General features: G+C 41.9%; 1 protein-coding gene across 6 annotated transcripts; it reads right to left on the bottom strand.

The window, feature by feature from the left end:
* nsmce1 (NSE1 homolog, SMC5-SMC6 complex component) lies at positions 1-26,372 on the bottom strand. 6 transcript variants are annotated; one of them, XM_059979703.1, is made up of 10 exons: positions 26,096-26,136; positions 22,703-22,843; positions 20,368-20,481; positions 17,847-17,981; positions 8,364-8,485; positions 7,435-7,512; positions 3,383-3,529; positions 3,182-3,298; positions 2,753-2,873; positions 1-2,110 (listed from the first exon to the last, which is right to left on the bottom strand). In XM_059979703.1, the coding sequence occupies exons 4-10, from the start codon at positions 17,962-17,964 to the stop codon at positions 2,049-2,051; spliced, it is 765 nt and encodes a 254-aa protein (XP_059835686.1). In that variant the 5' UTR covers positions 17,965-17,981; positions 20,368-20,481; positions 22,703-22,843; positions 26,096-26,136; the 3' UTR covers positions 1-2,048. The 6 variants fall into 6 exon arrangements, with proteins under 6 accessions (XP_059835686.1, XP_059835688.1, XP_059835684.1 ...); XM_059979705.1 differs by lacking the exon at positions 22,703-22,843 and having other exon boundaries at positions 20,368-20,461; positions 26,096-26,372; XM_059979701.1 differs by lacking the exon at positions 22,703-22,843 and having other exon boundaries at positions 26,096-26,371.
* Between the last annotated feature and the right edge of the window lie 1,602 nt (positions 26,373-27,974).

The following is a 27,974-nucleotide window of genomic DNA, read 5'->3' as shown; positions in this document are numbered from 1 at the left end:
CATTTCAATAGGTACATTTAATGTCAGAGAAATGTATAAAATATACATCCTGAAATTTTTTCTTCGCAAATATTCACAAAAACAGAGCCCCAAAGAATGAATGACAGTTAAACGTTAGAACCCAAAGCACTTCCCAGCTCCCCCTCTCCATCAGCAAAAATGCATCAACACCCCCCACTGCAGCAAAACATCAATAAAGACACAGACTTGCAATACCCCAAAGACTACTCGTTCACCTGATAATTTGCATACCACAGGCTCTCTCTCTCCCTAATAAGGGAAATAGGTGTCCCCGTTTCACAGCAAGAGGGGAGACATAACATACAAGAGTTAAAATTCACTGTACAAGGTACAGTAAAATTTAACACAGATCAGTGAGCAAAGTGCTCTTCAAAAATGCGGCAGGAACATGGCAGGTCAAGCAACATGACCAGAGGGAAATGAACAGTCAATGGTTCAGGCCAGTACCCTTCATCAAGACTGCAAAGGGGGCAGAAAGCCAGAATAAGGTGTGGGGAGGGAATAGATAAGGCCAGGTGAGGGGAAAGGTAGGTGATGCAAGGAGCTGGGATGGGATAGGTGGAAGAGGTAAAGGACTAAAGGAGGAGGAATCTAATAGGAGAGAATAGTGGACCATGGAAGGAAGGCAATGAGGTGGGGCATAACCAGAGGGAGGTGATTGACAAGTGATAAGAAGAAGTGAAAGGTTAACCAGAATGGGTAGTGATAAAAGGAGAGAGAAAAATTTCCCAAAAAGGAGAAATCAATGTTCATGCCATCAGGTTGGAGGCTACCCAGACATAATGAGATGTTGCTTCTCCAACATGCATTTGGTCTCATCATTGGTAGTACAGGAGGTCATGAACAGACATGACAGAATGGGAATGGAAAATTGCATTGAAAATCGATAGCCACTGGGAGATCCTGCTTTTTGTAGCAAGCAGAGCTAAGGTGCTCGACAAAGCGCTCTTTCGATCTGCGTCAGGTCTCACTGATGTACCAAATCACTCAATTGTAGTAAAAGAAGGGATAGTAACAGACTTTAGAATGACATTGATTAGTGAAATGGGCAGAGACCAGAGAAATAAGATGTGATTCACTCTGGCAGAAATGAGGAGCAGGTAGAATGCTTGGCTTTGAAAATAGTGCTAAGGAGTATAGGAAGTATTAAGTCACAGTAAACTGTTAGAAGTATTGTTCAGACCTTAGCTGGAGTACTACATACAAGTCTGCACACCACATTTTTAGGAAGGATATCAAGGCTTTACCAAGCTACAGATTTGATTTTCCATAACCATAGGAAAGTTTTCAAGGAATGTGGGCCAAATACAGGCAAATGGGACTAGCTCAAGCTCAAGAAGGTACTTTGATCAGCATGGATACTGGACATTATCATGCTATACAGGTCTATGACTAATTCTGTTAACAATCTTGTTTCTCCGGCTCACATAAGAACTTTTATTTTAAAAATTTATTTCTCTATTAAAAGTTACTGATTAACAAAAATCAGACTTGAATTTTTATATTGTTGGATATTATTTACTGAGCAGTCACTAGGTAAGTATTAGTTAAGGTGATAACATGACATTAGGTTTGTCCTTGAATTTTACACCAAACCCCTCAAGGTAGGAGAAAGATCGAGATTAAAGGAATATTAACAAGGAGAGGAAAGTTAGACTTTTTTTTAATTAACTGCTTAATATTCTTCTCATTTTGAGTCTTCTGATGATGCGAACAAGGTTTCAAATTATTTCCCAACACTTGTCCTCTTCAAGATAAGTTAAAATGCAGAACACTAGAATGTCCAACTCCTGGCTGAGGACTCAGGTCATTAGAGCATAGAGCAACCTGTCAAGATTGGACTGGACTATAATATCCGCCATACAGTTAACATAAACGGTCTGAGTATCAACATGTAAGCTCCTTGAGACCAACTCAGTGGAAGCAAACACTATAAAGCATGAGAATCCCTCGGCTCAGAACAAACTCTTCCCTCTCCTCCCTCCATTCTGTATCTGCCACATTGGATTGATGCTTCATTCCTGATATTAATGTCGCATTTTGGGTGCAGAGGAGGGAGGGGGCGTCGATGACTCAGTCCTGTGGACATCTGCATGAGAGAAAAGTTAAGGTCAATTCAACAATAGGGTAACCTGTTAATCTTCAAAGTAAAAGATCCAACACAATTAAAACAAACCAAGGCAGCAAAGGCAGGAGACAGTAATGTTTCACTACCAACTAGACTACTGCAGAGTTCCAGTTCTTCTCAGGTGAACTACAAACTCTGGGATACCATTACTGTGAAAATTCAGTGAAATATCTTTGGCTGTAGTCTTGAAATGTAATTTCTGAAACAGATTGCTGTAAATAAAGTAAAATTGTTTTTCAGTGCTGCCCTGAATTCAGAGAATTTACCATGGTCTCCTGGTAACAGCTTGAGTACTAAACCAAAACAAAGGACTTGGTGTATGCATAAAATCCACTGCTTGAATAAGCTGCAGGACCTAAAGGTTTTACTCTGTTGAATTCCAAGGATGATATGATATTGTGTTATCTAATAGCTATTTTCTACAAACATCCTCCCACCTTTTATAGACCTTAAATATAATTCAATGGCCTGACCTTGAGGTGAGAGGCAGAATCGAACCATCTGCACTCCAGCTGTTCATGGTGGATTAGATGTGGGCTGTGACCAGGCAAATTAATGATTATGTACTTTATATAATAATCATGTTGATTAAACAGTTGTTACCTGGGATCTCGTGAGGCCAGTACTGCCTGCAGTTTGGACAGCAAGGGTCATCCCGACCTTGGAAATACTTTGCAGCACAAGGGAGATGGATCTTAGCTCCACACATTTCGCACGTTTGACCCTGGTAGAAAATGTATGAGATGGGCGATTTTTAAAAAAAGTTGCTCATCTAAACATGCACCAATAGTGGCCAAGGTGAGTAACGAGTTCAAGTACGATTATGCAGTTCCTACAAACCAATATTTATTGGTACTGGCAGGCTAGGTCATAGAATGAATACTATTTCAACCATCCTCTTCCCCATACACCACCTGATCCCAGAAGGAAGGACAGAACTCTGTGGCAGTAGCTGTTAAATTCTAACCCCAAGCTTCCAAGAAGGAAGAATCCACAGCTGCAGAACCCACTCTATAGAAGAGGTAGCAGTACCTGGATAGAGATGTTGTGGCAGATATTGCACTCTTTCACTAGGTCCTGGTACATTTTGCGAATGTACTGTTCTAGCTCCATAATGCAACGAGTGCTGAGAATGTACTCGCCATCATTCTAAAGAGAACAAACCAAGCAACATTAGTCACTACAGGGAGACAAACCAAAATCTTTTCTCACACAGTCAAGCTTGCCACCTACCTCACTAAGCCACTTGTCCTGCACAAATCTCTGCAGCACCTGCTCCACTTCTTTCTTCTTCATTTTCTTGGGCTGCAGTTGATCAGCCAAGTTCAGAATATCTGTAGAAGAGACAATGCCACTCTCTGACTCCAGAACAAGATCCATCTGAAAAAAAGTATTAGAAATGTGAGGCTTTTAGAGGGACTCAAAGCATCTGTAAAAGGCAGATTAAGCTGGCACACTGAAAACTAAATTTATTCTTGGTTAGCAAAGCAGCCAAAGAAATGTCACCCAGTGGATTCTAGGAGGACACTCTGCTAGCTGAAGAGAAATGCTGGAGGCCACAGAACAAAGAGCACAGTGAAGGTCACATGACTTAATCCTGACAGTATCAATGGGTGAAAGCAGAATTCTGTGAGCTGACTCCGAAAACAGAACAAGCTGATAAGAATGGTCTAGGAATTGATATCTTGTAAAAAGGACAGTGAAGAATTTATAAAGCATAAACTTAAATTTCTGAATTAAAGAACTAATTGTGCTAATTGTTGGACAACATCAACAGAGAACTAAGGAGTTAAACAAATCATTAAACACACCAAGACCTGAACCTCAATACCCCCCTTGCACAATTGGATCCTGGATTTCTTCACTTGCAGACCTCTGTCAGTTCAGACCAGCAAAAAACATCTCCTCCACAATCTCTGTCACACAGGGATGTGTACTTAGCAACCCCCCCCCCCACTCTACTCACTCTACATCGATGACTGTGTGGCTACGTACAGCTCCAACACCATATACAAGTTTGCTGACGACACCACTGTTGTGGGCTGTATCAAAGGGGGTGATGAATCAGCATACAAGAGGGAGAATGAAAATTTGGCTGAGTGGTGTAATAACCACAACCTCTCAGTCAATGTCAATAAGACCAAGGAACTGTACACTTCAAGAGGGAAACCAGAGGTCCATGAGCGAGTAATTATTGGAGGATCAGAGGTGGAGAGGGTCAGTAACTTTAAATTCCTGGGTGTCATTATCTCAGAGGACCTATCCTGGACCCATCATATAAATATAATTGTAAAAAAAGCATGACAGCACCTCTACTTCCTCAAGAGTCTGGGGAGATACGCCATGTCATTAAGACCCTTGGGAAACTAATAGGGATATGTAGTGGAAAGAGTGCTGACTGGCTGCATTATGGACTGGTATGGGAACACCAGTGCCTCTGAGCGGAAAACCTACGAAAAGTAGTCGATCATCACATCAGTACATCACAAACTCTCCTGGCCATTGAGCACATCCACATGAAACACTGCCGCAGAAAAACAACATCCAGCATCAAAGATCCTTGCAACCCAGACCGTGTTCTTTTCTCCGCTGGCATCAGGTAGAAGGTACGTGTCAGGTGCCTCAGGACCTGCACACCAGGTTCAAGAACAGTTACTACCCCTCATTCGTCAGCTTCATGAACAAAAGGGGATTGCTACACTAATTTAAGGACTCATTTCTATTGTTATTTCATGCTGGTTATTTATTGCTATTTATTTGCAGAAAATGAATCTCAAGGTTTAATGTGGTATCATGTATGTACTTTGATAATCAATTTTACTTTGAACTTTGGATAAGGACTGGACTTCTAGCCATATAATTGGCTGTAAGGAACTAAGCAACGTCCAAGAGATGTGTATAAATTGATGGAAAGGTTTCCTGTGAAATAACTTGCAGCAATGACTCAGAGATCAACCACTGAGGAGACCGAGGTGCTTTAACATCTGCCAGACGATGCTGAGGATGTTCTATGAGTCTGTGGTGGCCAGTGCTGTCACGTTTGCTGTTGTGTGCTGGGGCAGCAGACACCCAACAGAATCAACAAACTCATTCGTAAGGCCAGTGATGTTGTAGGGGTGGAACTGGACTCTCTGACGGTGGTGTCTGAAAAGAGGATTCTGTCCAAGTTGCATGCCATCTTAGACAATGTCTCCCATCCACTCCATTATGTACTGGTTAGGCACAGGAGAACATTCAGCCAGAGATTCATTCCACCAAGATGCAACACTGAGTGTCATAGGAAGTCATTCCTGCCTGTGGCCATCAAACTTTACAACTCCTCCTTTGGAGTGTCAGACACCCTGAGCCAATAGGCTAGTCCTGGACTAATTCCCATTTGGTATTATTTACTTATTATTCAATTATTTATGGTTTTATATTGCTATATTTCTACACTATTCTTGGTCCGTGCGACTGTAACAAAATCCAATATCCTTCAGGATCAATAAAGTATGTCTGTCTGTCTGAAGGAGACCCTAAGTCAAGGAGAAAACTTGCCAAATCTAACTCCACCCAGGTTCATCAAGTACATGTAATATCGGAATACAGGTAGGGGTTTGTAAGTTATGAAAAAAGCTACGTAACTAAAAGAATTCTGAAACTATAGAGCTGCTCACAATTAATAAAGATTGGTTATTAAACATATAGTCTGGTGTATTTTATCATGTACAATATTTAATTGATGACTAGGAAAAGAATTTTCTAAGTGCTGAGAAACTAGGTGGTCTGCAGATAGGTTCCAAATGTAAACAGACCTAATCAAGTTAACTTGCAGATACAAGCAAGTAGCAAGGAAAATGGTATATTGATTTTAAATCCAAAAGGGCTTAAGTACAAGAATAAATAGTTTTGCAGGGCGTCAATGAAACTGTAGCTGTCAAGTTTTGGTTTCCATGGCTGCTTATAGCAGTGGGTATTAATATACCAGAATGACTCTTGGGAATAAGGCAGTCAGCATAGAGAAGAGATTGAGAAGGTTGGACCAAATCTTACCAAAGTAAGATATTTAATAATTGAGAGGGGAGGACAGGATACACACAATGTTTCCAGTAGCATGAGCTAAACATAGAGAATGCTCTCAGACTTTGGGCTAAAGTAAGGAGAAGTATCATTAATTGGGAATTATGACTCTTTGTAAGGGTCTGTGGATGCTGTCGTTTTGTTATGAAAGACTAGGTTAGAATAGGGATCAGGCAGGGAAAGTGGTGTTGAGGCAGTTGATTAGTAATGATCATATATAGGGTAAAGAACTGGCTTTCAGCCTTATCTTCTGTCATATGCTCTTAGGTCTTCAAACTGAGCAGCTGTCTAGTACCCAGCCTTCATCAGCTTACTATTCAAGCAGTTCTGCACATTCTTTACTTATCTTATTCATTGAACATGAGGAAGAGTATTAGACACATACTCTTATAGGAGTCAACACCCCTGGTCAAAACAGATTCTTCCATCAGAATAAAGGAGCTGATTCTTGCAATGGAGCCAAGAAAAAATGAGATATGTGCATCACCCATTGATGGATCCTGCACTATTCCTCAGGATCAAAGATCTCAAAAAGTGAGAAAATGATGATAGAGCCACTTTATGAGTATCTTTACAAATTGAAAGATATTATATTTTCCCCCAGCATGCAGGCCCTTCTCTCTTTTTGCTGCTGCCATCGGTGGGGGGGGGGGGGGGGAATTACTACTCTTCACCCATCAGGCTCCTGAACCAACATGGATTACTTCACTGAACTGATTCCAACAACCTATAGACTCAATTTCAAAGACTCTACAACTCAACATTTATTTATTTTTGTATTTGTAGTCTGTCTTCTTTTCCACACTGGTTGCTTGCAATTTTTCATTGATTCTATTTTATTTCTTTGTTCTACTGTGAATGCCTGCAAGAAAATGAATCTTAGGGTAGTAGTATATGGTGTCAATATAATAAATTTACCTTGAATTTCATGTTCCAAATAACGAGATACTGTTTAAATGAATGAGTGGTTATTTTATTCAATTTTGCATCTGAATTAGTTTGTCAAGTTTGTATAAGTTGCAAGCCAGGTGTCAAAAAAGGTCAAGGAAAGTCAGGCTATTTTTTTTTCAGATTCCTAGATTCTCCTGGCCTGTACCACATGCTCCTCTACAGATGAATCACTATTAACCTGTTGCTTTTTTTTTAAGATTTTAATTTGCCCAACAGAAAATTCATGGACCATTTAGACACCAAAATAGTTCTAAATGAGACTGCACTGTACTCACCGTTTTCTTGAACAATTCTAGTTCAGTCTCTGTGTAATCAAAGGCCATCCTAGTGATCTCCGTCTCAGCGAGGTTAATCTGAAGACAGTACAGAAGGAAGATAAACAGTCTGTTACAGCCACCTGCAGCCTGGGCACACTAACTGCATGTTGTCCTGTTGTGCAAACACAAAAAGAGTAGCAGTCCAAGAGGATGTAAATGGCTGGCAAAGATGAGCCATCTTGTGATCAGGTTAAGCCTTTCACATACGTCACCTTTGTTCAGTTCACACCAGGCCATTTTCACTCTACATTATCTAGAAATCAGTAACAACTAACTACAGTTGACGACAGTGTTGTTCTGCTAAGTAACTGACAGAAGATAGAGTCAAGTCAAAAAAAAATAGCATGGCCTAAACAAACAGAATACGGTCACATCCTCAGAGTAACACAATGCGTGCACTCAAAAGGCTTGTAGCTATGAGCAGGAAGTGCAGGAGGGAAAGCAATACAAGCCCCCATAGATCGCCTGTAACAGATTGCTCTGCTTAAATACATCTACCACTGTGGAGAAAAAAATAGGGACAATAACGTTTGGGCCTGAAGTCAAATGTTCCCACAGAGCAACAGGACAAGAAAAATATCCAAATTAGAGGGAGAATCAGAGCTGGAAGGGAACTTCATACACAGTACAAAACAGGCAGAGAATATGAATGTGAGTCAGCACAACTCCCCTTGTTGCCCAGTGATATTTCAATGCCAGCAACACAGGAAGAGTTGATGGTCATTGCAGTCTAATTAAAGTTAGCTCACAAATCACTGCACCTCATTCGCCAATCCTAGTTTTATACACCTGGTTGCTTTGCCATAAGACAATCTCTGCACTATAGTACTGCTGCCATCCTTAAGCTTCAGACTACATTCCACAGAGGCACTGCAATTCCAACTTACCAAAGCATAATACTGCTGTCCATCATCCTCACTTTTCCCTTTCCTGATCTCCATGAAAAGAGGCTGCAAATGAGTGTTGATAGTTTTGATAAAATCATCCAACTGGTCATGTCTGTAATGCACTAGAGATTGAAAGAAAGACTCACAGTAAATTTAATAGCAAAGTACATACCTGTCACCATATACAAACTTAATACAATACATTCAACTTCTTGTGGGCATACTCAATAAATCCATAATAGAATCAATGAAGGACCACACTAACTTGCACATTCAGCCAGTGTGCAAAAGACAACAAACTGTACAAATACATAAAGAGAGAAATAATTAATAAATAAGCAATAAATATCAAAAACATAAAATTTCCTGAAATTGAATGCTTGGGAACATCTCAATGATGGGGCGAGTGAAGTTATCCCCTTTGGTTCAAGACTCTTGGCTGAAGGGTAATAACTGTTCTTGAACCTCATGGTGCAAGCCCTGGGGCTCCTGTACAATCTTCCTGATGACAGCTTCGAGAATAGAGCATGCCCTGTGTGGTGGGAGTCCCTGATAACGGATGCTGCTTTCCTACAACAGTGCTTCATGTAGATGTGCTCAAGGATGGGGAGGGCTTTACCTGTAATGGACTGGGCCATATCCACTACTTTTTATAGGATTTTCCATTCAAGGACATTGGTGTTTCCATACCAGGCTGTGACGTAGCCAGTCAATATACTCTCCACTACACATCCATAGTTTACCAAAGCTTTAGATGTCATGCCAAATCTACACAAACTCTTAAGGAAGTAGAATGCTGAAGTTCTTACTTCATTGCTGTCATTACACTACTCGGTTAGAATATGTCGGCTCATCAGTTGCTACGATTCAGCCTAGAATTGTGGAGTTGTCAGCAAACTTGAATATGGCATAGGAGCTGTGCTTAGCCACACAGTCATAAGTGTAAATTGAACAGAGCAGAGGCTAGGCATAGAGCCTTGTGGTGCACCGGTGCTGATGGAGATCATGGAGATGTTGTTTCCATGTTGAACTGACCGGCATCTGCAAGTGAGGGAACTGAGGATCCAATTGCATAAGAGGTATTGAGGCCAATATCTTGAAGCCTGTTGATTAGTTTTGAGGAGAGGATGGTATTGAATGCTGAGCTATAGTCAATAAAGAGCATTTTGATGTATGCATCTTTGCCACCCAGATGTTCCAGGGTTGAGTGAAGAGCCCAAGGCATGCTATCTGCTATGGACCTGTTGCTCTGGTAGGCAAATAGAAGTGCTTCCAAGTTGCTTCCCAGGCAGGAGTTGATTTGTTTCATCACCAGCCTCTCAAAACACTTCCTCACTGTTGATGCAAGTGATACCGGATGATAGTCATTGAGGCAGATTACCACAGTCTTCTTTGGGTTTCTTGGTTGGTGCGAATGTAACGAAACCCAATTTCCCTCAGGATCAATAAAATATGTCTGTCTGTTTGTCTGAGGCGCCAGTATAATTGAAGCCTGCTTGAAGCAGGTGGGTACCTCAGAATGCAAAGCAAGAGGTTAAAGATCTCAGTGAACACTCCAGCCAGTTAATCAGCCTAGGTCTTTCATACTTGATCAGCTAGACTGGATACTTCTCATGGGTTCACACTGCTGAAGGCTAATTGTATATTTATGTAAGAGACTAAAATCACAGGATCATTGCATTGGTCACATCAGTGAGGTACGCCACAATCTCAGATATATTGCACATATACTCTCAATCTGTCTCTTATAAAAACATTCCCATCCATCATCATTACTATTCTAGGAAAAGTCCCTAATTTTATAAGAGAAACTTCATATATTATTATAACACATATGGGTAAAGGCAAAGTGGAGATGAGAGAGCAAGTGGCGTGTGGGACTTGTTGATTGATAGCATAACAGGCAAGAAGGCTAGGTCTTTTATTCAAAGTTCAAAGTAAAGTTATCAAAGTGCAGATGGTATATGTCACCATATACAACCCTGAGATTCATTTTCTTGAGTAAATCCAAAAACAATAGAATCAATGAAAGACCACACCCAACAGGACAAACAACCAATGTACATAAGACAACAAACTGTGCAAATACAATAGACAAAGATACTAAATAAATAAACATCGATAACATGAGATGAGGAGTCTTTGAAAATAAGTCCATTGATTGTGGGAACAGTTCAATGATAGGACGAGTGAAGCTATCCCTTCTGGATCGATAGCCTGATAGATGAGGGTTAATACATGCTCCTGAACCTGGTGGCGTGGGTCCTGAGGCTCCTGTACCTTCTTCCTGATGGCAGCAGTGAGAAGAGAGCATGGCCTGGGTGGTGGGGGTCCTTGATGATGGATGCTGCTTTCCTGCAACAGCGCTCCATTGAGATGTGTTCGATGGTGGAGTGGGTGGGCTTTACAGACAATGGACTGAGCTGTCTCCACTGCTTTTTGAAGTATTTTCTATTCAAGGGCATTAGTGTTTCCATACCAGGCCATGGTACAACCAGTCAGATAACTCTCTACATCTTTAAAAGTTTTAAATGGAATACCGAATTTCACAAACTTTTAAGAAAGTAGAGGCATTACTGGGCTTTCTTCATAATGACACTTATGTGCTGGGCCCAGCACAGATCCTCTAATTTGATAACACAGAGAAATTTAAGGTTGCTGATCCTCTCCACCTCTGATCCCCTGATGAGGATTTGCTAATGAACATCCAGTTTCTTCGTCAAGTCAATAATCAGCTTGCTGACACTGAGTGCGAGATTGTTGTTGTAGCACCACTCAGCTAGATTCTCAATACAGCTCCTATATATTGATTCATCACACCTTTAATTCAACCAGCGAAGTGGCATTGTCAGCAAACTTAAATAAGGTATTGGAGCCATGCTGAGTCATAAGTATAAAGTGCGTAGAGCTGGAGCTAAGCACACAGACCTGTGGTGTGCCTGGGCTGAGAGAGATCATGGAGATGTTTTTGCCAATTCAAACTGACTGGGGTCTGCAAGTGAGGAAAACAAGGATCCAACTGCACAAGGATATATAAGAACATAAGTAATAGGAGCAGGAGGAGGCCATCTAAACCGTTAAGCCTGCTCCGCCATTCAATCAGATCACGGCTGATCTAATATGGACGCACGTCCACCTACCTGCTTTTTCCCCATAACCCTTAAATCCCGTACTACGCAGAAGTCTATACAACCTTGTCTTAAATATATTTACTGAGGTAGCCTCCACTGTTTCATTGGGCAGAGAATTCCACAGATTCACCATCCTTTGGGAAAAACAGTTCCTCCTCATCTTCATCCTAAATTTACTCCCCCAAATCTTGAGGTTACGTCCCCTAGTTCTAGACTCACCCACCAGTGGAAACAACTTTCCTGCCTCTATCTTATCTATCCCTTTCATAATTTTATATATTTCTGTGAGATCTCCTCTCATTCTTCTGATTGAGGGCAACATCTTGAAGCTTATTGTTTAGTTTTGAGGGGATGATAGTATTGAATGCCGAGCTGTTGTCAATAAATAGCATCCTGATGTATGCATCTTCACTGTCCTGATGTTCCAGAATTGTGTGAAGAGCCAATAAAATGCCATTTGCTATTGTGAAGGTTGGCAAATTGAAGTGGATCCAAGTCATTTCCCAGGCAGGAGTTGATAGGTTCAATCCCTCAAAGCACCTCACCCATCTCAGTGGATTAAGTGCTACGGGACAATAGTAATTAAGGCAGGTAACCAGGTTCTTCTTAGGCAGTGATATGACTGAAGCCTATTTGTCGGACAAAAGCAGATGGCAAAGGTAAGTTTGCGAGAGATGAGAAAAAGATACTTGAGGGGTGGAATGGAGGTGTGCTGTAAAGGGCAAAAGAGACCAGTTAGATATGAATTAATGATATCAGGAAGTTATACGACCAGGGGGAGAGAATGTGATGAACTTAGTTGTAACATGCTACTTCTCTACTATTGTTCGCCTTTTATTTTGCAGTGAAAATAATGGTCATTTAGAGATGGGAAAATGTAAAGATGGAGGGGTTTGCTTACATGTTCCTAAGGATGCCCAGAAACAACAAATGGGAAATCAGTTTGATTTTTTGCAGCTTAAATATTAGGTCCAGACACAAACAATAAGACTTTTCTTTGGTGCTTCTGGATTTCATTACACTTCCAGTTGTTTGTGCTTTTTAATCCAGAATTACTTTACTTTTTATCTCCACAGTAGTGCTTCTACCTTCCAGCATCTTCCTCCTACCCACAGTTGCACAGTTGTTTAATCAATTTGAGGTATCCTCTTGTGGAGGTTGAGTAGGGAGAGGGAGTGGAATTGCCATCAGACAAAAATCAAGACAGCAGTGGCTTAGTGAAACATCTGACTGCATCTCACTTTGAAATTGTAACAGGAGGGCATTAGTGGAATTTAAATAAAGCTGAGAATAATTTTGGTTCATTTAGTTTTGTTACTAATCACTCTTGTGTAAATCAAAGCCTGAAGCCCTTTTAATGGGATACAATTGAAATAACATGCATTAACTTTCCAAAAACACTGGTGACGTTGAGCTGGACAAAGGGAAAACTAATATTCCAAATGAATTAAAAATCCAGATACATTAGATATACTTTCACCTAACCCCAAACAAGGGTTATACTAAAATTTAATGAGAAGGGTGATAAAAGCTCATTCATCTCACACGTATTATCTAAACGACATTTTCTCAGCCTTAGTTTGAACTGAGAAGAACCATTTGAAACAGCTTCACATTTTGACTTGCAAGTCAGGCTTCAATATAGAGTTGAAATTACAAACTCTATAACTGTGCTTTGGATTGCTCAAGATGGGAACAAGCTGTGGTTTCCACTGAGGTCACAGCTGACTTTTAGTTGTTTTGTAGTGTGCTTCTTCGGGTTTGTGGAGATGGATTTGGGGACAGATAGAGAGATTGCGGCGAGGTTCAGGTATTAGGGACAGGGATCTGGTTGAGGACAGTCTTAAGTCTCCACTCCATATTTGAAGAATAGTGACGCAAACATGGGATATTCACAGACAGGACTGGGATGTCCATCTGACAGTCCAGTGTGGATGAATGCTGATAGTTTCCCCAGGGTCAGCGAGGGTCTGTGAGGGCAGGTAGAGCAAAGTCCGACGACCCCAAGGGTTTGCGAATCAGTGGGACCAGAATTTGAGGCCTAGTGTTCAAGGTCCTATCATCAGTGGATTGAGTTCAAGTACTGGTGCTCAGAGATCGGTGGGAGGGGGGGGGGGGGCCTGTGGTTGATGCCTGTTGACTAGAGTCCTGGGTCTACAAACTCTGCGAGTCTGCTGGGTTAGTTGATGTCTGCATGTACACTGGAGACTGGACTGGGTATATGTGTGGGGGGAGGGAGGAATGGGGCTCATTTTCACTGTTGTTGTTTTGTAGCTTGTTGTGTTGTACGTTGTTCTGCCAAGCATCGTGGTCATACTACGTTGCCACTGGAATGTGCGGCAATACTTGCAGGATATGCCAGCATACCTTTGGGTATGTTAGTTATTAACACGAACAACACATTTCACAATATGTTTCAATGTACATGTGATAAATAAACTTGCATATTGACTGAGGTTCAGGTATTTGTACTGAGGCAAGAGGATGAGAATTTTAAATCTGGACTTAGTGGAACCGAGAGCAATGTGGATGAGTTGTAGGAAAGCAGAATTGTGAGGGCCGGGACACAGGAGGTAGAACTTCAGCTGTGCTAACAATATTGAGAAGTCAGAGGCAGTAGGTCTTAGTGATGGTGCAGGTATCAGAGAAATGTACTTCAAGTTTGAATAGTGCACCAACATACGAGGATGATATTGTTTTTAGAGGGAAACTTGCTACTTTACCCAATCAATGTCTATGTTTGAATGAGTCCACCACAAGCTACATTAACAGAAGTGACTTAGCGGCTCACTTAAATCTACCAAAGCACTAGAAACTCAACCTGCAGCGGTTCATAAAGACAGACCTTCATCACTAATACAACCAGGAAACAGGAGAATAATAACCTCTCCCCAAAGGTGCACTAAAATGATTGAAATACATTCAGTTTCTGATGGAAACCCATGATGTCCCTTAGCACGCGTATGGAACCAACACCAGGCAGGCTCTATCACATGATCACTTTCCGGTGACCTCTGATGAACAGTATTTGGTTGGTCATGACGTACACATAAAGTGTCTGGTCTTGGCTAAGTCCCTGAGCATGTCATATCTTTTATCATTATACCACTTCCACTAAATGTTACCTAGAATTTTAAAACGGACTCACAATAGTATCACATAGCATTATGAAATAGGTGGCTCTTACTCATCTTTCTCCCTCCCCACTCCTCTCAAACAAACAAACGTTTATCAAAAGTCAAATATTGGCTGCTCATCAGGCAAATTTTATGCAAAATCTTGCAAGGGGAGTGAAGCTCAATAATTGTCAGTTCAGCAAAATCCTAGACTGGCAGGGTTACAATGAAAATGAAGATGAGACTTCGAATTTACTTTCCATGGTCTGAGAAATGGAGGTAAAGGTTCAGGCACCTTTCACAATCACTATAAAGACACTCCCCACCACTAAAATACTTTATGAAGCTTAATTATCACTGTAATATGGTAGCTGATTTCTTTGTAGCAAACTCCCAAACTTCAATGTGACAGCAACCAGGTGATCCACTCATCCAGAGGATGAAGAGTGATATTAGCCAAGATACCAGCAAGAAATCTTCTTGAAAAAGATGTCATGGGATGCCTTTCACAACTTCCTAAAACCATTAACACATTATGTATCTAAATCAATGGATGCTGGTGCTATCTCATCAGCTGATGGACATATGCCGTCATTCAACAGTACCCCAATATTATGAATACAAAGCTATTCCAAGGAAAAAGTCTAAAACTGTACACAGTAGTCAAATGGTGATTGCACTTAAGTCAATTTGCTGATACTCCACATTTTACCTTCTAAACATCCTTGCAATAAAGGCTACCAAGTGTCTCCCTAAATGTTTGCTGCAACCTGCATGGGAATCTTGCAAACAAACAGTTAGAAGTCTCTCACCTTCTAGATTATATTCTGCTGTTCCATAATACCCTGCCAAAATGGATATTTCCCCACATCATGCTCCATCTACTATTTTCCCGCTTAATTATTCAAATTGTCAATCTGCATTTGCAAATGCTTCCTACTCACAGTCCAGTTTCCCACTTTGGTGTTGTCAAACAACATAAATACACTGTACTCCATCCACACACCTAATTAGGGAAAATAAAGATTGTGTTTAACTGATCATCGAAACATTCTACTGATTACATTCTGCAACGTCAAAAACAATGCTTACTCCTACAGTTTACTCCCTTCTAATCAATCCAATAAAAATACAAGAAAGGAGACAGTACCACCTACTCTCTGAGCTGACTCCATCATAGATCAAAATCAAGGCTGAATTTCAATTACACTCTTATTCTATCCCTGTTTTATTTGCTTCCCCTACATTACAAAAGTATTGATAGCTGAGCATCCACAGCCCTCTCAAGTGAAGAACTTCAAAAACTTCAAACAAGCCTCCAAATGAAAACAAAATTCCCCCTGAACTCACTTCCAGAGCTGCAAGTTCCTAACTGTAAATGTCAACAATTTGTCCAGGTTCAGCCACATGACCCTACAGCAAAAAAAAATACCAACACACATCTATTTCCTTAGAAGGCTAAGGAAATTTGACATATCCCTGATTCTTACCAATTTTAGCATTAAGATTGGAATGGCAACTATTCTCCCGAGAGCAAAAAATTGCATAGTTGTAAATATAGCCCAGTTCATTACACAAACCAGCCTCCTCACCATGGACGATCAACACTTCCCACTGCTTCAAGAAAGTAGCTAACGTAACCACAGCTCCTTCTTACCTGGTTATTCCCTCTTCTTTCCCTGTAACCATTACCTTTACTTTTACTTTACTTTATTGTCACCAAACAATTGATACTAGAGCATACAATCATCACAGTGATGTTTGTTTCTGTGCTTCGCACTCCCTGAAGTACAAATCAAAGTAAATATAATAAAAATTTAAATTATAAATCATAATTAGAAAATCGAAAGCCAATCACCATCAACATGTATAACCTTGTTATCATCTATCATTCTTTTAACTGCTAGAGAATATTGGCCCATTCCACTCAAATGTTCCTCAATATCCCCCTCATCACAGGGCCCAATCCAGTGAAATCTTTGTTGTATTGCCTTATCTGATCAAACACATTTTCTCTATTTATACCATTACTTCATTTACGTTTAAATTCTTCATCCAATCAACTTGCACCTCTAAACTGAAACACCAAGTCACTGAGTGAGCTGCAGACGTCAGTGGCTGCAAATGGAGATGAAATTCACGGTTGCACAACCTCTAAAGCCTTGCACAAAAAGGGCATTTATTGAAGAGTGGCAAGGAAGAAGCCCTGGCTAAATAAAAATATATTCTTGCCCATAAAGACTTTGCAAAGCATCACTTAGAAGATACTGCAAAGATGTGGAAGAACGTTGTGTGGTCGGATGAGACTAAATTCGAACATTTTGGCCTCAACACTAAGTGGCATCTGTGGCGTTAATCTAATACTGCGCATCAACCAAGTAACACAATCCCTACTGTCAAGTGTGGTGGAGGTAGCATCATGCTAGCAGGATGTTTTGCAACAGCAGTAAGTGAAATTGATGGGATGATCAATGCTGGTAAATACATAGAGATCCTAGGTAAAAACTTGCTAGCCTCTGCCAAAAAACTTAGAAAATTGTTCCTGCTTACGGAAAACCATTCCTTTCTGTACTTCTGACACTTACCCACTCCCCATTTCCCAGAAACTGCTTTCTTCTCACATTGTTTCTACTAACCTCTTCCCACCTCCCTAACCATCACCATGCTGGCTGACCCTGTGAAACCTCAGAGGGGTTCCCAATCTGGGGTCCATTGACCCTGGCTTTATACAATAGGTCCGGTCCATTGCATAAAAAAGGTTGAGATCCTGACTGAAACTTCCCCAAGCCCCAGGATATTCTTCCCTTCCTACAATCTGTAGACCCAGGGAACTCGCCCCTTCCTGTACCTACTGTGCACCACACCCCCATAACAGTCCCTCAGAAAACACTTTCCTTCAAGCAAATTACTTATCTGTAAGATATCCACCTGTTAACATGAAAAGGTCCAGGAAATTGAACAGAAGTTGAACGTTGATAGCTATGATATATTTGCACTAATCATAAGATACAGCACTCTGAATGGACCGATTAAACAGTAGGCCAGCTTGATAAGTATAGCATTCCATTGAGGTACTGGTGCAGCCCTTACATCTGTGCACTTGTAATGCTACTGTGACAGTGTAATTTCCTTTGGGATCAATAAAGTATCTATCTATGAAGCAAGGATTAAGACTAATGTTTTATGATATGTAAACCAGGAGAGTGTGGAACGCACGATTCAAAGATATGGCTGACCTTTGTGCAATTCACAGCAATGCCTGTGCAACTTCCGTGTCATGGAGCCTTCCAGGATTCCCTGAGACATCATCGTCTGTAGAAATCGCCGATGGCCGTCATTTAGCAGAGCTGCCATGGTTACAATTCAATCTCCTGGACAAAAATTGGGACTTTAATGAGATCCTTAACATCGAGGCAACACTAAGTGATAAGCACACAAGTAATTTTATAGTTTTGTACAGTTTAAGCCCTGAAAATGTATATAACACTTCTTCATCTGAAGATTGTGGTTCAAAAGTCTCATTCCAAAACCTAGGCATCCTGAGATGATAAACTGTTAGGAGCTAGCTTTTGAATGAGACGCCAGTCAGCTGGATATAAGAGCCCACAGCAGAGGTGGGGAGTTCTTCCTCATGTAATAATCAACATTTAATCCTCAACAGAGATTATTAAAAGGACTGATTTACTCATTGCTTTACGTGGGAGCTTTTTGCCAGGGAAGTTGCTTCCATATTTCTTTTACTAATACATTGGTTCTGATCTTCCACAACACCCTTTTATTTCATGAAGACTTTAGGTGCCAGAATTCAATAGGAAGGCCAGTATTTATTGCCCATCCCTAACTGCCCTTGAAGTGGTGGCAATAAGTCAACTTTTAAATCTGCAGTTAAAACACATTTAAAAGTTTCATCGCTAAATGTTTCAGATCAAGAGTCATCATACACAGAGCAGTGGTGGTCTTATAGCTGTTACTATCATAGTTTAACTTTTGGAAAGTTATCCTAAGTTAGATTGACTGCCATTGACAGCCAAGAAATATAAACTGTCTCAATGGACTGTTAGCCTTTGTCTTAAATTTAACAGCTATACCACTACTTTAACCACACTTCAGAGTAGTTACCACAACCCTTTTACTCAAGAAGGAAGAAAGAAAACAGAAGTAGAACCCACTTTGTTCACACTTAGTCATGGGGAAAATATTTAAATACTGTACATTAGAAATAAAGTAGCAAATCTCAAAAAGAAATACAACTTAATTGAGAAGATATATTGAAAAGTTGTGCTAGGCAAATTTTCAGAGTAACTTGAGGATTCAGCCAACTGGGAACCAGAATCTGTAATATAACTGGGATTTTCAAACTACATTCACAAAATTGGTGCTCCTGTGATCAGGAGTAATAGTGCAACATTCCAAACTTAGTGAAGATTTAAGGTTAGCTGGCAAAAAACTAACCTCAGTTTTAGCCACCACTTTTAAGTGTACTACCAGTTTGACAAGCTTTGTAAATTTTAGTCATCCTTACACTTTACTGGAATTTTAAATGAACTCCTAAATTTAAAGTTTATGTGCACTCAATTTTTTTTAAATATCACTTTACCCCTGATTATCATAGGTATATAGGAGTTAAGGATATGCTTGATGTTACTTTTAATAAGACAACATAAAGGGCAACGAATTTAAGACAGTGCCTCACAGTTAATGTGGCAGTGCCTTGATGTGGCCACCTATATAAATTAAGAAAAGCAGTATTACATGCACAAAGTTCCACAAACAGTACTGAAACCAGGTATTCTACACCAATGTCAATCGATCAGGTCATCAGCCAGGCTACATCAAGACTACACAATGTAACCTATGACAACATACTTCTACCAGTTGGTGACTCTGGCCTCACACTCCACCACAGTCCCAGTCTCCACTTGAACTTGCATAAGCACAGCCTAGTTTTCCTTCACTATTGTCTGCCTTCTCATTCCCTCCCATACACCCTAGCCCCCCTCCAGCCTTTCCTCCTCCCTCTCTCTAGTCCCCCAAAGCTTTTCTCACCCTCCTGCTTCCTTCAATCTGACCACACTCCCTCTCATCTCATACCTCAACAGGTCTTGTTATTTCTTCCCTACCCATTATTTCACCCTCCCAGGCTCTCTTACTCCCTTTCCATCCCTTCATTGAACCCAGTTACTCTCCCTACCACTCCACCTCTCACTCTTCTGCAATAGCAAACCTACTCTTATTTAGTCATGGGGTAGTTACCCTGTACCCCCCTCCCAGTCTCACTTTCTCCCACCCAACTTCCTTTGCCCCAAATCCCACTGTCTGTACTCCCCAAATTGAACCTTCTAAAAACCTCCCTCTTACACAATCTCCTACTCCTGCACCCCCCACATCCCTGATTCCAGCCTGTTTTTGTCCTTGGTTTATCTCACCCAGACAGCCTTTCACTCCACTACCCTTAGCCACGTGGTCAACTCAGTCTCCCTGCTACATAATTCCCTCAACCCCCTTCCCATATCCCTCTTTCCTCTGACCCCTTCCTTTCCCGACCTCCTTCCCATAACCCTCTGTTGTGTATCTAATGTTTCAGTAATATCTAAGTAATCTTGTGTGTATGCTTGGCATGATATGTATGCCCCTTTCTTAAAGTAAACTTGAAGTTAGACCCATGTTTCAGACTCCTGTGCCTTCCTTTGAATTAGTTTAATGTTTCGAAGTTACAAAACATAATACTGACAATGAGGTATTTTGTTTAAAACAAACCTGAGTCAGCTACCGACCCACTGAAGTGCAGTGAAACAGTCCAATTTTCAAAAAATCAGCGCAGCAAGTGAGAAACAGAACCAGCACGTGCAGACTGTCCAGATGCAAAAAAGGCTATTAACAGAAGAATTCACAAGTTCATAAAGACCAGATGGTAATCATAAAAAACAGAAATGGCTGGCTACATCATAAAAATTGGCACATTTGGTAACTGGCTCATGTATACTGAGCTACTGGAACAATATTTTTGAAGCAAGTAAAATAGCCAATGAGCAGCAAGTGATTATTGGTCTGTACTTTATACTGGTTTCCTTCAGTTTTTCGGTGTTTTCTTTCTTGTGGTCGATTGGTGGTTGGGTGATCTGTTAATTTGTTGGGTGTAGGGGGGGGTTGGGATTTGGCACTGCCATCACTGTTCTTTTCTGCAAGTGAAGGGGCCGGGGATTGTTATGTGTCGAGGATCATTGATTGATTTTGTGGCTGTTTTTTTGCTGCGGGCGAGAGGGAGATTTAGGGTCTACAAGTTTTGTTTTTTTTCTTTTTCATGCTGGTTCCAAGGGTGGGGGTGGGGGGCAGTTGATGTCTTTTCTTTCATCTGCACCCCTGATCTTTCTGTATTTAATGACAATCTGAAGGAGACAAATATCAAAGTTATATCATACATGTAAACTTAGATAATAAAATAAACCTTTGAAAGCTGTGGACCTGGTGCTACAAGGCTGCCCTGGCACTCAGTATTATCTGAATGACATCATCGTTACTGGAAAGCATGGCATCTCCAAACCCACAACGGTGTTAAAAAAAGATTTGAAGAACATGGGCTCAGAACATGACACGTGTGAATTCTTTAAACAAAGCATCGTTTACTGTGGTCACAGGATTGACAAAGAATTACACAAGTGCTCAGAGAAAATTCAAGCAGTGGCAGATGCCCCAAGGCCAAAGGACATGTCGCCTTTTTACGATTTGTCAACTACTATAACAGGTTCCTGCTAAACCTGTTAACTGTGCTATCAGGAAGAGGAAGCACGTAAAATAGCTTTCAAAAAGGTAAAGGAAATGGTGACATCAGACGACAGATTATGATCCACATCGTCCAGTGAAGCTTGCCAGTGATGCCACGGCATATGGTATAGGTGCAGTCATGTCACACGTTATGAGTGATGAAGTGAACACCCTTTACCGTTTGCAACAAGTTCCCTTACTGGTGCAGAGAAAATTACACACAGTTTGACAGAGAGGCCTTGCGTCTGGTTTGGGGTGTGAAACATTTCAACCAGTACTTGTATAGGAAAAAGTTCACCCTTGTTACTGATCATCGACCACTAGTGTCCATTTTCAACCCACAAAACAGCATTTCACTAAACAGCAGTATTATAAATGCAGAGATGGGCTCTGTTTCTTGGGGGACACAACTACAAGATCAAATTCAAGAGGAAACCTAATCATGGAAATGCTGACGGATTGTCCCATTTACCCGTGGAAAATACCAGAAAAATGTAATAAAAAGAGCACTCCACTTGATGCATCCTCCCTAAAACAAATCCAAAGTTTCCCTATTACAACAGAGATGATCCAAAGGGAAACCAGAAGACCTCATACTGACTCAGGTCCACATGGCAACCCAAAATGGCTGGAGTGTGCAACAAAAACTCCAGTTTCCCCACTTTTACCAGTGCCAGGATGAACTTGCCCTGGATAGGGTTTGCCTTATGTGGGTGGGGATTGAGAGTTACTGAACTATCCAAGCTGAGAGACAAGCAACGGAGGAGCTACATGCTGGTCATCTAGGAGTGCTCAAAATGAAAGGGTTGGTCCAAAGCTTTGTCTGGTGGCCTGGGATAGATCAGCAGATCAAGCAGCTCGCCATGCACTGTTTGGGATGCCAACATATACAGAAGATGCCAAGAGCAGCGTCTCTCCATCCCTGCAAATGGCCTGGCAGGAGATTCATCTGGATTTTGTCAGACTGCTCAAGGGCACAAATTTGTTGGCAGTCGTGGATGCAGCTACAAAGTGGCCAGAATAGCCTCACACTGTTTACGTACTGAGAAGCCTCTTTGCAAGGACTGGTGTTCCAGAACGTTTAGTCAGTGACAACAGACCACAGATTGTAGATGAACAGCTCCAGTCATTCCTAAAAATGAATGGATTTAGATGCATTACATCTGTACCATACCACACAGCTACAAATAACTTGGTGGAAAGGTTTGTCCAGAGTGTAGAGTGCGCTGAGCAATGTCAGCAGAACACACCACACTGTCACCGAATCAGAAGCTCACCAATTTCCTCCTTGCATGTCACAATTCAACACACTCCACAATCAACAACTCACCTGCCATGCTGTCCCAGGGTCATCCCCGGCAATGCTTGGATCTCTTCAAAACCAATCTGAAAAGGAGGACGCAGTACGAACAGCTGAGACAAACTGAAAGCTCCTCAAACAAGCAGATTCAATGTCACATTTCTGGACTGACTACAGAGGTGATCAAAAGTGAGTACTCCAGAAGATCAAGGACAGAGCTAAACTACTCTACAACACAGTGGAGAATGCATCTAATATCATCGGGAGATGACATATCAATCAGCTGAGGAAAGCAGAGTCAACTGATAGAGAAAAAAGTTGGCTACTACTATCAGAACCACTTCTTGCAGTCCCAGAGTCAACTCCTACAACCATCATGGAGGAGGCCCTAGAACCTGAGATTGTTTCACAGCCACAAGTCTCACCTGCCAAGAAGAGTAATCTCCCTTGTCAGGAAAGACGTTATCCTACAAGAGTAGGAAATCCTCCAGTGATTAAATTTTTCGGCCTGAATGGGACAATTTAAAATTTACTATTGACTCTGTATAGTAGTTGTATTATATAGTTGAGATGCATTCTAGAAACATAGAAAATAGGTGCAGGAGTAGGCCATTCGGCCCTTCGAGCCTGCACCACCATTCAGTATGATCATGGCTGATCATCCAACTCAGAACCCTGTACCTGCTTTCTCTCCATACTCCCTGATCCCTTTAGCCACAAGGGCCATATCCAACTTCCTCTTAAATATAGCCAATGAACCGGCCTCAACTGTTTCCTGTGGCAGAGAATTCCACAGATTCACCACTCTCTGTGTGAAGAAGTTTTTCCTCATCTCGGTCCTAAAAGGCTTCCCCTTTATCCTTAAACTGTGACCCCTCGTTCTGGACTTCCCCAACATCAGAAACAATCTTCCTGCATCTAGCCTGTCCAATCCCTTTAGAATTTTATATGTTTCAATAAGATCCACCCTCAATCTTCTAAATTCCAGTGAGCATAAGCCTAGTCAGTTCTCTATTGAGTTGGAGTTTGCAGCTAAGCAGGGAGGCGTGTTGTGTATTTAATGTTTGAGTAATCATGTGTATAAGCATTCTTGTTCCTTTAAATAATTCATTATGGGTTTATATACAGTTTGTATAGGTAAACTGCACAAATCATCACACTACCACATGAAAGAGCACCACAGTTAAACACAAAGTTAGACCAGATTTTCAAAATCCCACACCTTCCTTTGAATTAGTTTGTTTATTTTTATTTTTTAATTGATTTTTAATGCATTTTCTACAACACTACAAATAAAAAAACCCAAACCAAAATAAAAAATTACAGTGCAAAAATAAACATACAATATAATAAAAAAAAGATAATTGAGAAAGCACCTAAATTGAAGTCATGTAAAATTAGTATCCTCCCCAAGCCCTGCAACACAAAAAAAATCTCCAGACCAACCACAACACAATATAGAGAATATAAATCAGGACATTCAAACCCCCAAAACTGTAAATACACTTGAAAACATAAGATAATAATGCCTACTACCAAAAAAAAAGAGCAGAAAGTAAGGGACTGAAAAAAAACCTTAATTAAGAGGAAAGTTGAGAAAGTACTCAATAAAAGGTCCCCAGACCTTATGAAACTTTATATCCGAATTAAGAATTGAATAATGAATTTTTTCAAGGTCTAAACAGGACATAATATCATTAAGCCATTGAGCATGCATGGGCGGGGCAACATCTCTCCATCTAAGGAAGATTAAACATCTAGCCAGGAGAGAAGCAAAAGATAATATTCGACACTTAGTCGAACTCAAGCGTATATCTGTCTCACCCAAAAAACTAAACAGAGCAATTAAAGGGTTAGGTTCTAAGTGGTGATTCAGAATACAGGATAAAGTTATAAATACATCTTTCCAAAATTTCTCTAAACTAGGACAAGACCAGTACATATGAATAAGAGAAGCCTCGCCACTTTTGCATTTATCATAAAGAGGACTAATATTAGGGTAAAATCGAGATAATTTAGATTTAGACTTATGGGCTCTATGAACAATCTTAAACTGTAAAAGGCAATGGCAAGCACAAAGAGAGGTTGAATTAACTGATTTGAGAATCGAGTCCCAAATCTCATCAGATAAAAAGATATTTAAATCATGCTCCCAAGCCATTCTAATTTTATCCACAGGGACTAGTTTAATGTTTAGAGGTTAAAAAACATAATGTCCTCCATTTCCCCATCCCCTTCCCATATCCCTCCCTAACCCCTTCCCTATTCCCCGAGCCCCTTTCCATATCACTCCTTATCCCTGAACTCCTTTCCATATACTTCACTTCCTCAACCCCTTCCAGTACCCCTCCCTAACACCCACCACCTTCCAGTATCCCTCTCTATTCCTGACCCCCTTCCTGTACCCCTCTCTATCCACAAACCCTTTCTAGTACCCCTCCCTATCCCCAACCCCCTTCCCATATCCCTCCCTCTCCCTTGACCTCCTCTCATTACCCCATCTCTTAGACCACTCTTCCCATTATTCCTCAATCTACAGACACCCCTTTCCTTCTCCCTAGACCCATCCTCATTAGCCCTTCTCCCTCAGACCCTTTTGTCTCCTGAGACACCCCCTCCCATTACCCCCACTCCAAACACCCCCTTCCCTCTTACCAGAACCCTCACCCACCCCAACCCCCTTCCTGTACCTTCACTGAACTGTAATCCCCTGTCCTCTATTCCCTCCTGCATATCCCGATTCTTCTCTGTACCCCTCACTGTCTTGTACCTCTCCGTCACCTGAACCCTCCCACTTGCCTTTAATCCGCCTCTCCCTCACTATCCATCCCTTTCCCCTCCCCGCCTCTCCCTCACTATCCATCCCTTTTCCCTCCCCGCCTCTCCCTCACTATCCATCCCTTTTCCCTCCCCGCCTCTCCCTCACTATCCATCCCTTCTCCCTCCCCACCTCTCCCTCACTATCCATCCCTTCTCCCTCCCCGCCTCTCCCTCACTATCCATCCCTTTTCCCTCCCCGCCTCTCCCTCACTATCCATCCCTTCTCCCTCCCCGCCTCTCCCTCACTATCCATCCCTTTTCCCTCCCCGCCTCTCCCTCACTATCCATCCCTTACTCCTCCCCGCCTCTCCCCACTATCCATCCCTTTTCCCTCCCCGCCTCTCCCTCACTATCCATCCCTTACTCCTCCCCGCCTCTCCCTCACTATCCATCCCTTTTCCCTCCCTGCCTCTCCCTCACTATCCATCCCTTTCCCTCCCCCTCACTGTCCATCCCTTACTCCTCCCCGCCTCTCCCTCACTATCCATCCCTTTTCCCTCCCCGCCTCTCCCTCACTATCCATCCCTTTCCCTCCCCCTCACTGTCCATCCCTTACTCCTCCCCGCCTCTCCCTCACCAACCCTCCCCTTCCCGCTCCTTCACCTCACTCCTCCGAGATCCGTCTCCACGGCGCCGGTTTCCCACAACCCCCCGCGCCACCGCCGCGGTGCATTGTGGCCCTGCCGGTGCTGCTTGGACACGGGGGTCCGGGGAGCCGAGTCCGGCCCCGGCGCAAGGAGAGCTCCTGCTGTGGCGCGGTTTGGTCAACACAGGGAAGCTCAGTGTCTAACTAAGGGTTTCACTTGAAAGCAGAGCTTCCTTATCTAGAGCCGACACAATTTACCATAGGTGCTGCAATCATGAGGAACTCAGCGGGTCCAACAGCAACTGTTAAGACTCTGAGCAGAAGTGAGTCAATGAGAATCAGCTTTAATACCACTGCCATGTGTTGTTGTTGTTGCAGCAGCAGCACATTGCAATACATTATAATGTGAAAAATCTATGAAAATACATATTTAAAATAAAATAAGTAGTGCAAAAAGAGATTTAAAAATACTAGTGTTCATGGGTTCATTGCCCATTCAGAAATCTAATGGTGGAATGGGAGAAGGTGTTCCTGAAACGTTGAGTGTGTGTCTTTCAGCCTCCTGTACTTTCTCTGATGGTAACAACGAGAAGAGGGCATGTCATGGGTGATGGGGGTTCTTAAAGATGGATGCTACCTTTTTGAGGCACCTCCTTTTGAAGGTGTACTCAATGCTGGAGAGGCTGTAGCCCATGATAGAGCAGGAGGACTTTACAGCTTCCTGCAGCTTTTCCCAATCCTGTGCAGTGGCTTCTCTGTACCAAACAGAATGCTCTCCAAGATACACCTGTAGAAATGTACGAGTGTCTTGATAACATACCAAGTCTCCTCAAACTCCTAAAGAAATGAAGCCACTGTCATGCCTTCTTTAAATTGCATCAATATGTTGGACCCAGGATAGATCTTCAGAACTGTTGACACCAAGGAGCTTGAATCTGATCACCCTTTCCCTCAATGAGGACCAGTGTGTGTGTGTGTTCCCTCAGCTTCCCCTTTCTGAAGTCCACAGTCAGTTCCTTGATCTTACTGATGTTGAATGCAAGGCTGTTGTTCTAATTCCACTCATCCAGCTGATCTATCTCCCGCCTTCACCCCTCCTCATCACTGTCTGAAATTCTGCCAAAATACTGTAGTTGTGTCATTGGCAAATTTTAGATAGTGTTTGAGCTGTGCCGAGCTACACCATCATGAGTGTAAGAGAACACTGAAGATTAAGGCATGCCTGATTGTTAGTGTGGAGGAGATGTTCTTCCTGATCTGCACTGACTGTGGTCTTCCAATGAGGAAGTCAAAGATCCAATTGCACAGAGAGATACAGAGGCCCAGGGTTTGGAACTTGTTGATTAGAACTGTTGGTATGATTGTGTTAAACACTGAGCTGTAATCAATAAACTGCAGCCCAACGTAAGTATTGCAGTCGTCCAGGTGATGCAAGGCTGAGTGGAGAGTACTGAGATTGCATCTGCTGTAGACTTAGTGTGGCGCTAGGCAGATTGCATTGGGTCCAGGCCCTTGCTTAGGCAGGAGTTGATCCTATCCCTAACCAACCTCTCAGAGCACTTGCATGTGAGTGCAACTGGTGACAATCATTGAGACAGCTCACCCTGCTCTCCCTGGGCACTGGTATGACTATCGCCCTTTGAAGCAGGTGGGAATCTTCGACTACGGCAGTGAGAGATTACAGATGACCTTGAACGCTCCTGCCAGTTGGTTGGCACAGGTTTTCACATCCCTGCCAGGTACAGCATCAGGGCATGATGCTTTGTGAGGATTCACCCTCATGAAAGATGCTCTAATGTCAGCCCCTGAGACAGAGGTCACATGGCCATCAGATTCTGCAGAGATTCGCACAGGAGTAGTTTTATTCTCCCTTTCAAAGTGCGCATAAAAGGCATT

Source organism: Hypanus sabinus, chromosome 9 (genome assembly GCF_030144855.1).
Source record: "Hypanus sabinus isolate sHypSab1 chromosome 9, sHypSab1.hap1, whole genome shotgun sequence".
Taxonomy (NCBI): domain Eukaryota; kingdom Metazoa; phylum Chordata; class Chondrichthyes; order Myliobatiformes; family Dasyatidae; genus Hypanus; species Hypanus sabinus.
The sequence above is the reverse complement of the archived record's forward strand: the minus strand, read 5'-3'. Positions and strand labels throughout refer to the sequence as shown.